The sequence below is a fragment of the Anguilla anguilla genome, chromosome 5 (genome assembly GCF_013347855.1).
Source record: "Anguilla anguilla isolate fAngAng1 chromosome 5, fAngAng1.pri, whole genome shotgun sequence".
Lineage (NCBI taxonomy): Eukaryota > Metazoa > Chordata > Actinopteri > Anguilliformes > Anguillidae > Anguilla > Anguilla anguilla.
In genome coordinates, this window is record NC_049205.1 from 48,495,247 (window position 1) to 48,504,724 (window position 9,478).

Genomic DNA, 9,478 nt, shown 5'->3' on the forward strand with positions numbered 1-9,478 from the left:
CACAGTAATAAATAAAAGGTTTTTATTCCTATTCATCCCTTCACTTTAGGTACACAGTGCGCATGCTCCGGTTCCAAAAAAGCCCCATAGTCAAACTGGTAGCTGCATGAGCTGGCTTCATGCGCCAATGAGCAGCTCCCATAGAAATCTGTGGAACAGGTTAGCGGAAGCTATCCACATTCTTGTATATCTCGATGAGTCAAACACGGAAAGAGCGATGGGCAAAAGTCGTTTTGCTCATTTAACTGAGTGAAAATATTTGTGGGCTTTATACAAAGTAATTATTTTGCTTATTTATTTATATATTTTGATACGAATAGGTAACTAGTTAAATTACTTGTAGCAGGTGAAATTTAAAGTCTGTTGTGGGTAACGTAGCGTTAATAAATGTTACTCCAGTATACATGACCTGCTATCTGTAGTGAAATAATGAGTTCAGATTCAGCGCTGTTGTTGGAAACCGTACACTTTGCGGCAGAAAAACATAAAAATCAACGGCGGAAGGACCCTGAAGCCACACCATATATCAACCACCCAATTGGTAGGTAAACAACGAAGGCGGTCACGGCCCTCAAATACACAATCAGATGTTGAATCTAATCTATTTTTTCCATTGTATTTTTCCTCCCGTTTTTTATTACAGGTGTGGCAAGAATCTTAAGCCATGAAGGTGGAATTACTGACATTGAAGTTTTACAGGTAAATTTCTTTTAATTTCATCATCTAGGTTGGTGTGTAGTTCTGCTTACTTTTTCTGTGTATTGTAAGGTGAGAAGATGGACACTAATCCATGCTAATATGTGTGGCAAAATAGCCTACCTTTACATGGAAATCCATTGATTTCTCGACCTACACGCTGTTCTTATATGAATGGAACATGCTGGTGTACTCGTATTTTATTGTTATTAGGCCTAAATTGTATGTGCCTTAACATGCTGGTGAAAGTTTACCAAATGTGTCTACTCTCAAGTCCCCAGAAGCATTGATCTGTGCTGTAATTAAGTGTACCAAAATTTGCATAACATGCTGTACACCTATAACTGTGTTATCTCCTTGAGTATACAAGGAAGAACAGATTCTGAATACAGCCAAGGTCACAAAACATCACAACTCAAAAATTTCCATTTACAGTTTGGCTTTGTTTTAAACCCTTCAGGCAGCTTTGCTTCATGATACAGTGGAAGACACTGACACCACCATTACAGAGCTTGAGGCGGTATTCGGGCAGACGGTGGCCAGAATTGTCCAAGAAGTAACAGATGACCGCACTCTGACCAAGCAAGAGAGGAAGCGTCAGCAGGTGGAGCATGCGCCATATTGCAGCCACCAGGCCAAACTGGTGAAACTAGCCGACAAGCTGTACAACCTGAGGGATCTCAACCGCTGCACGCCCTCTGGTGAGTGCACAGGATGAAATAATCTTATCTTAAATCCATCATCGGCCGTGAGCTCACCTCGATCTCCGATACCTATCAGATCTGCATTTAGCGCAAAGGACTGTAAAGACTCCACACACCCTGCCAACCCCTCTCCTCAGGGAAAAGACTCAGAGCCATTAAAACAAAAAATACTCATTTCCTCGACAGCACCTATTGTATGACTATACAGTTACTGAATAGCTACTCAATGATATACCAGCTGTTTATGACAACATACAATCCAAATGCACAATAGTTCTTTTTATTTACATTATGCTGTGCTTGATATCGTTGTTGTTATTGTTGTTCTGTCATGAATACACTGAGGCAAATTTGTAACAGCTAAGTTGGTATGGCAATAAAGTGTTGAATCTTGAATCTGGAATCTTAAATCACAATGAGATCGGAAATGGTTGTTCACGTTCATGTTCTATTTTTTGAATTCTTCAGCCAATTATATTATGATATACGTTTTCCATAAGAATCTCTTCTAAGGCCTTTTTTCACTCCTGTTAGGGTGGACAGAAGAACGGGTCCAGGAGTACTTTGTGTGGGCGGCACAGGTAGTGAGAGGATTACGTGGCACCAACCAGACACTCGAGAACAACCTGCAGCAGCTCTTCAAGCAAAGAGGTGTCGAGATGTGACTGCCTTTGGACAGCCTGTCAGAGTGCCACACCTATGTATCTGGGGAAAAAAGTTGCCCCAGTTCTTTAAATTGATTTCATCACATTTTTCTGTAACTGAGAGCTTTTTGTCTAACAGCACTTTTAAGATCTAGCCCTCAACACTGGTTTTTATCGAATGCATATTACCTCATTTGTCAGTACTGTGTCTCATATGAGTTTCACTATACGGCATTTACATTGATAAACTCCACTGATTTGTAAAATAAAATAAAATGTTGGGAAATAAATTTATTTATGATCACACAGATGCTGCAATTGTGTTCTCTACTTCACTATTCAGTTATGGTTGATAAGAAATAATTGACACGTGAACATTGAACAGCTTTGTATATATCCTATACTTTTACTGTATGAACAAACTAGTGGTTGTTAGCACCCTGTTAGACTACAAAGCCGAAATGTATGCTTGTAATATTAACCCTTGTGTTCTGGTTAGTTATTAGCACCTGTGAAACTGTCAGCCTGAGTCACATATACTCAGGACATTACTGGGAATTTAAAGCAATACAATTATTATTATTATTATTATTATTTTTTGCAAAATACACTATATATAAACTATATATAATTTCAATTCCAAACAATATACACAATATGTATGGTAACTGGTTGCTGCTTACTCCTGCTAGATTACATTTAATAATGAAAGTGACATTAATTTCTGATAAATATGTGATTTATATATTTTTAAATCCAATATAATGAAGGTATGAGGGGCATAAGTTATTTTTACCTGTGAACAAATGACATGGAACAAGGTTTTCATACAGTAGATTATGTTTTGAAGTGACAATCAAAACAATTGTTCATCTTTATCTTATTATATTCAAAGACACCATATAGGCAAAAAGACAAATGCAAATATAGATGATGAACAGCAAATAGAAATACAAAACAAGAACCAAATTTGCACTGGTTCAGTCACTGGTTGTGAAATATTTATCTCAAAAGTGTCATTCCTTTTTTCTAAATGGGTCAGTTTCCATACAGATATTTCATGTAATTAGCCTGTTTTCTAAATTTCACATTTTTAATTTTAAGTGGGAAAAGTATGATTTGTTGACATGTATATGTATTGCGCTTACCGAATATATATATATATATGTACATACACCTACTGCACTTTACTGCTTCTTTTGCACTTCTGGTTAGATGCTAACTGCATTTCGTTGTCTCAGTACGTGTACTCTGTGCAATAACAATAAAGTTGAATCTAATCTTATCTAATCTAATACAGAGAATGACCATTTGTAACATGAAATAACAAAGGCCATGTCCTCCAAATTAAATGCAGAGCAGCATAGAATACCTATTACAATTTTATTTTGTAGCCTGTGTTCCCACTGTCATTAAAATAGGAGCATTGATTTTCTAATGCAGGGCTGCCCAATCCTGTTCCAGGAGATCTACCTTCCTGTAGGTTTTCGTTTCAACCCTAATTTGGATTAATCCTGATTCTACTAATTAACAGCTCAATTAGATTCAACAGCAAGTGATCTAATGTAGACAGGAGACGTATGGAAATAAAATTTCAGCCTTTGCTTTCATATTAATACAATGGATAGCCCGAAGCTACGACCTGGGAACCTTTAGGATTTAGTTCTTGTTTTAAAGGGAACGCCACCGAGATCCGGTAACCCATAATGTATTTCCGGTCTGAAAAAGGCAAACCGTAAACAGCCATCACTCTAGTAGGCTAAACAAAATAATAAGGTTCAACGTTGCTTGTTAGGTTTCTCCGTACATTTTTGTCTTTTTAGCCGGTCAATCATGTCCGGGCAAAACGCTCTCAACATGAAGCAACCACCGATCCAATCCACAGCTGGAGCTGTGCCGGTGCGAAATGAAAAAGGTGAGCGCAAGTGCTGAGTTAGCCTGGTGCTAACGAGGGCCCGAGATTTGCGGCACATTTTACTTGTTACTTTCTCAGTTTAGCACAACGTAGTCCTTGAAATATACTGATTAAAATGAAATTTAAATTGAGACATAATGCTAATTATACTTCCCTGACACATATCAGTACCAATATCGCTATTCATGTATTACGGTATGTTTATGGCGGTGAAGTAACGTTAACCTGTACCTGTATGGGTAATTGTGTGTCTAGTACGGCATATATTATGACCAAATAAGGCTGATTGATTAAATAAGTCATACGACTGAAATGAATGAGGGACAGGTGGTGAAATGTTATTGTAGTGTGTGCAACGTAGCTAATATTTACACGTCCTACTATGTTGTTGTAAAACGTGTTCAATTTTGTCAATGTGGTTGTTTCTTAGGTGAGATTTCTATGGAGAAGGTGAAGGTGAAGCGATATGTGTCAGGTAAGCGTCCTGACTATGCCCCTATGGAGTCGTCGGATGAAGAAGAGGAGGATTTCCAGTTCGGGAAGAAGGGCAAGGAGGCTGAGCCAGAGCTGGAGCTTGAGGAGGAAGAGGTGTCAGACCCTCGTCTGAAACGCCTGCTCAACCGCGTCTCGGAGGATGTGGAGGAAAGGTATTTCTTATTGCTTCATCCACAGATGTACTTTGTGATGCTGATGTTTTTGTTTTACACTGCTTGTTTTGGACTGTTCTGAAGCAATAATGTTTCCATCTTGTGGGCATCCCAAAGGTTGGCACGACACAGGCAGATCGCTGAGCCGGAGCTTGTGGTGGAGAGTGAGGAGTCGGATGAGGGGACTTGGCACCCTGAACGTGAGGAGAGCAGTGAAGAAGAGGAAGAGGAGGAGGAAGAGATTGACGATGAGGTGAGCTGGACAGGCGTGTCAGAATTTCAGTAACGACCATGGTCATATTGGTGGGATGTAAGGCCACTATATAAAACCATTGTTATAATACCTCTCCTTTGTTGGCAGCAACAAAACAAGAGGCTTAGGCCCAAAAGATACCGTATGCAAGTACATGAACACGGAGGCTTTGAGCTACGCAAAGTTGATTTCATGCATAGTTGCATTCTGAAATGTGTCACCTGAAATTCTTAATGCAACACAAGTGCGGGCTGCGGTGTCAAGCGTTGCGAAGTGCGCTATAGCAGGCAACAACACGATGAAGCTGTCTTCTTCGATTTTTGCTCCCCCGAGACTCTGGTTCATTACCTCCAGGGGGACATAAGAATGCGTGTTGAGTATGCACCATCGGGCCTTGTGTTTGCAGAGTGTTCGGCCCGGTGTTTTCATGTGCATTTGCGTACTTGCGCAGGGTATGTTTCAGGCCTTAGAATGAAGCTTGACGTTTCGGTGTCTGGTTTTGGGTTGCAGGAAATCGAGAGGCGCCGCGCGATGATGCGCCAGCGAGCAGAGGAACGGAAAAACGAAGATATGGAGATCATGGAGGTGGAGGAGGAGGGCAAGTCAGGGGAGGAGTCTGAATCTGAGTCGGAGTATGAGGAGTACACAGACAGCGAAGACGAGGCAGAGCCGCGGCTCAAGCCTGTCTTTATACGCAAGTAAGAGACACAGGCGGGCGTGGGACACACTGTGGGGGAAATGCAAATGTCACATCCCCTATATTGTATGTAAGGAAAAAATAATTGCTTTTTTATTTGCAGAAGAAAAGGTAAAATTGTAATGCCGGCTAAGTTAAATAAATAAATGATAAATAGTTTGTTAGAAAAGGTGGTGTACAGGCAGTGGAAGAGCTGACGGTATCCTTATCCTGCTTGTACTTACAGGAAGGACAGAGTGACTGTGGCGGAGAGAGAGGCCGAGGAGCTGAGGCAGAAGGAGCTGGAGGCTGAGGCCAAAAAGCAGGTGGAGGAACGAAGGCGCTACACCCTGAAGATTGTGGAGGAGGAGGCGAAGAAGGAGTTCGAGGAGAACCGGCGCACGCTGGCCGCGCTGGAGGCCCTGGACACGGACGGAGAGAATGAGGAGGAGGAGTACGAGGCCTGGAAGGTCCGTGAGCTGAAGCGGATCAAGCGGGATCGCGAGTGTCGAGAAGCGTGAGTACCGCCCTATATATATGAAGGCATTCATTGAATTTCTCACAGGAGCAGACTTTATTTAGAAACAGAACACAGCCACTGTTTGACTTTCCCAGTGGAATTCCATTGGTGACAACTGATTTGACTGACTGGTTGTGCATGTTTTTTTTCCCCCTCAGGATGGAGAAAGAGAAGAGTGAGATTGAAAGATTCCACAATCTCACCGAGGAGGAGCGCAGAGCAGAGCTTCGCAACAACGGCAAAGTCATCACCAACAAGGCCACCAAGGGCAAATACAAGTTCCTCCAGAAGTACTACCACAGAGGAGCCTTCTTCATGGTGAGAAACACAGGCCTGTGATTCTAATTAGACTTTTGTTAGGATGCATGCTTGTATTATGATATGGTAACATTTTCTGACTTTAAATTGTTTGTTTTGTTTTTCTACAGGATGAAGAGCAGGATGTCTTCAAGAGAGACTTCAGTGCTCCCACCCTGGAGGACCACTTCAACAAGACCATTCTGCCCAAAGTCATGCAGGTCAGCTTGAGTTTCATTACAAATGTTAAAAGTGAACTATTTGAGTCTCTGAGGTGGCAAATCCAACTGAGGTATTTGTTCCCTAGTGTAGTGATGCACACCCGGTGTGGATCGAATCGTGCATTACAGAGTTGACTAGTCAGGAGTCCTGTGGGTCTATGAACAACTGGTCAGGGTGTCATGCAGACAAGTAGGATTTCAGCTGAAAGGGGATACCGCATATTTGGTAACTTTTGGTCGATTGGCAGTTGCCTTTATTGGGCAATGTACTAACCTAAGTGCCAGTTGGAAATTCCGGTGCAGTAAATGTGGTCGATTGCATACTAAAAGCAAAGGCTGTCTTGCGATACATATATTTTTCAAAGGCCACGTGTGCCTTCCCAAATGGACTGGCTTGCTCTTATGATTGTGCATTCCAAATTGCCAAGCGGGTTGGTATAGATAGTAAATTATTTTTTTATTTTATTGTATTAAGATAGTATAAAAAATGTTACATTAGAATAGCTACAGATTGTGTATTACTGAGTAAAGATTTGGTATTGTTCATTGAAAACTAATTGGAATTTCATTGCTGGATTTCAGGTCAAGAACTTTGGTCGTTCTGGGCGTACCAAGTACACGCATTTGGTGGACCAGGACACCACCTCATTTGACTCTGCTTGGGCTCAAGAGAGTGCACAAAACAGCAAGTTCTTCAAGCAGAAGGCGGGTGGCGTGAGGGACGTGTTTGATCGTCCTTCTGTGCAGAAGAGGAAAACCTAAACTGCACCCATGCAGAGTGAAAGCTCCGGTGAAGACGTGGGACACAATAACTCGACGCTCTGTGTCTTGTGACTGAACCACACTCCTTCCAGCTCACATTCATACTGGAAGCCCCCTGCTTGGGATGGGTGGTTACCCTTGACTCACGGACTACATTACCTATAAATGCTCAACTGGTTTTAAGTTGTAATCCATTATTGAGGATAAATGTCAAACAGGTATCCATCAAAGAGAATGGGTGTTCAGTCATCGATTGTTCCAATTTCTGTACATTTTTTAGTAAATATAAAACCATTTCATAGCCATTGCAGTGAAAATACCATTTTCTAATTTGAACAATATCACAGAAACAGTCTTCTGATTTTTCCACAGCTGAATTTTTTTCTCCTTTTTTTGTTAAATATGTGGTGAATTTCTCTGTAAATAATTACTTGTAACAGCCCCTGAAAGTAGTGAACTTTTATTGAGTGATATTAAATTGGAAAAGTAAAAGTAGAATGTCAGCTCTCGTGTATTGCAATGAAAGCATTTCCATACTTGTGTTTTCTGTCAGGACTAGATGCACTTAAAACACATTCCCCATCCAGTCCACTTTGTCAATTAAATGGTCAATCAAATGGTATTTATAGACAGTCCATGCACCATAGATGGAATAGCTCAAGACAGTCTGCTTGTTGTGCTATTGAGAAACCATTTACAGGCTCTTTCCTTCCCGTTCAGTTAGTCAGGGCGATCAGTGCTTCCACCACATTGCCCATGTGCTCTCTCAAACTGCGTTCAGCTGTGCCTCTGGGGATCTCCATCTCGCTCATCTGCGGAAAATGAGCAATGTTTTCTCATTCGACATTGTATAGAATACATTATTTTAAAAGGTATAACACCTACTTTTTTAAAACAAAATTTTTCTATATTAGCATAACACATCCAAGTAGAAATCTTTTAATAGAACTATTTTGGTTGTGTAGGTCACAACCTTAACAGATTTCGCTAAAAATAGAGAACAAAGCCAATAACAAAACATCGGAAATGAGTAGAGAATTGATATTGTACTCACTATAAGTTCTACGTCTTCTTTCTTGATTGTGACTTTGGCCAGTTCCTTTTCTCTGGAAAAGTTTTGTTTAGTTTGTTAGAAACAACCACAAAGACGGTAGTCTAAATGACAAATTTATAAATGTAGGTCTGAAAAGTTTGATACTGAGATGCTGTGCTCACCTCTCCTGTTTTGCTTTCTGTTCTCTTGATCTCCTGTCGCCAATTACCGACATAGCCTGTGAACTCAAGAATTGAATGCCACTGAGAAATTACATTAAGGGTTAATGATATTCACACAATAAAGCATCAGTCTACTTCAAGCATTTATAAAGACAACGGATGAGTATTATTATTTATCAATACTTAACTCGACGAGTTACTACGTCTGAAAAAGGAACCAACAAGTTTAAGACGTTTAATTTTCTGTCAAGGTCACTAACATGACGCGCATCTATCAATACTGTACTACTGTATTCGTATGGATGTTGATAGCGAGCTGGCTTACACAATACAACAGCGATATCTAACCTAAACGCGAGGCCATTGGCCGGGTTTATACAGTGCCTCAGCTCCGCGTGTTGGGTGTTTTTACCGTTTCCAGATCCGAGCTGGATATTTCCTTCTCTTCGGCATAATCAGTCACCCGCTCCAAGTCAGCAGCTCCACTGTCATGTTTGCGAGGTTTTTCTGCTGGTTTTTCAGTACAATTCTCCTCAGCATCTAAGTCCAAGTCCACATCCCCTTCCGCGGCCATGTTTGCCTCTTTACTACCGGAACTAAAGTAAAGTGCAAGGCTTTCTTCTAAATGTGATTCGGAACAGAATTCGTGGAACACTTGCGGCACGTGGTCCAAAGGCGGTGGTGCGCAGTCCTAAAGATAGTGGATTATTTGAATAAATGGTGCAAGATGGTTAGCTTGAAAATCAACTTGTCAGACTGGGAGAGACTATTGGAAATGCATTGAGACAATCTTAGCATGTTAATATTGCATGCATATTTAGGAAGCACGTGGACGTTACGCAGAGTAATGTTCATAATCTATTTGTCGGTTAGGCAATAAATTCTGCCGTCATTAACGACTACATAAAGTTATTTTATCCGGTAAGGT

At 40.9% G+C, this 9,478-nt stretch overlaps 3 protein-coding genes across 3 annotated transcripts; 2 read left to right on the forward strand and 1 right to left on the reverse strand.

Annotated features, from left to right (window-relative positions):
* Positions 1-139: 139 nt before the first annotated feature.
* hddc3 (HD domain containing 3) lies at positions 140-2,350 on the forward strand. Its single transcript, XM_035419409.1, has 4 exons — positions 140-541; positions 644-699; positions 1,157-1,397; positions 1,935-2,350. Exons 1-4 carry the CDS (start codon positions 430-432, stop codon positions 2,063-2,065), a joined length of 540 nt encoding a protein of 179 aa, XP_035275300.1. The 5' UTR covers positions 140-429; the 3' UTR covers positions 2,066-2,350.
* Positions 2,351-3,740: 1,390 nt separating this feature from the next.
* mfap1 (microfibril associated protein 1) lies at positions 3,741-7,830 on the forward strand. Its single transcript, XM_035419825.1, has 8 exons — positions 3,741-3,959; positions 4,390-4,606; positions 4,724-4,859; positions 5,370-5,557; positions 5,783-6,052; positions 6,214-6,373; positions 6,484-6,573; positions 7,156-7,830. Exons 1-8 carry the CDS (start codon positions 3,878-3,880, stop codon positions 7,333-7,335), a joined length of 1,323 nt encoding a protein of 440 aa, XP_035275716.1. The 5' UTR covers positions 3,741-3,877; the 3' UTR covers positions 7,336-7,830.
* On the reverse strand, positions 7,780-9,167 carry hypk (huntingtin interacting protein K). Its single transcript, XM_035419826.1, has 4 exons — positions 8,963-9,167; positions 8,551-8,606; positions 8,390-8,441; positions 7,780-8,147 (listed from the first exon to the last, which is right to left on the reverse strand). The coding sequence occupies exons 1-4, from the start codon at positions 9,122-9,124 to the stop codon at positions 8,052-8,054; spliced, it is 366 nt and encodes a 121-aa protein (XP_035275717.1). The 5' UTR covers positions 9,125-9,167; the 3' UTR covers positions 7,780-8,051.
* Positions 9,168-9,478: the final 311 nt, after the last annotated feature.

Excerpts from the sequence above, each read along its gene's own strand:
- hypk (XM_035419826.1), bottom strand. The coding sequence starts at position 9,124 with ATGGCCGCGGAAGGGGATGTGGACTTGGACTTAGATGCTGAGGAGAAT. Across the intron at positions 8,607-8,962 it reads CCAGCTCGGATCTGGAAACG|GCTATGTCGGTAATTGGCGA; the intron begins GTAAAAACACCC and ends TTGAGTTCACAG. Across the intron at positions 8,148-8,389 it reads AAGAAGACGTAGAACTTATA|ATGAGCGAGATGGAGATCCC; the intron begins GTGAGTACAATA and ends CATTTTCCGCAG.
- mfap1 (XM_035419825.1), top strand. The coding sequence starts at position 3,878 with ATGTCCGGGCAAAACGCTCTCAACATGAAGCAACCACCGATCCAATCC. Across the intron at positions 3,960-4,389 it reads GCCGGTGCGAAATGAAAAAG|GTGAGATTTCTATGGAGAAG; the intron begins GTGAGCGCAAGT and ends GTTGTTTCTTAG. Across the intron at positions 6,574-7,155 it reads TTCTGCCCAAAGTCATGCAG|GTCAAGAACTTTGGTCGTTC; the intron begins GTCAGCTTGAGT and ends GCTGGATTTCAG.
- hddc3 (XM_035419409.1), top strand. The coding sequence starts at position 430 with ATGAGTTCAGATTCAGCGCTGTTGTTGGAAACCGTACACTTTGCGGCA. Across the intron at positions 542-643 it reads ATATATCAACCACCCAATTG|GTGTGGCAAGAATCTTAAGC; the intron begins GTAGGTAAACAA and ends TTTTTATTACAG. Across the intron at positions 700-1,156 it reads CTGACATTGAAGTTTTACAG|GCAGCTTTGCTTCATGATAC; the intron begins GTAAATTTCTTT and ends TAAACCCTTCAG.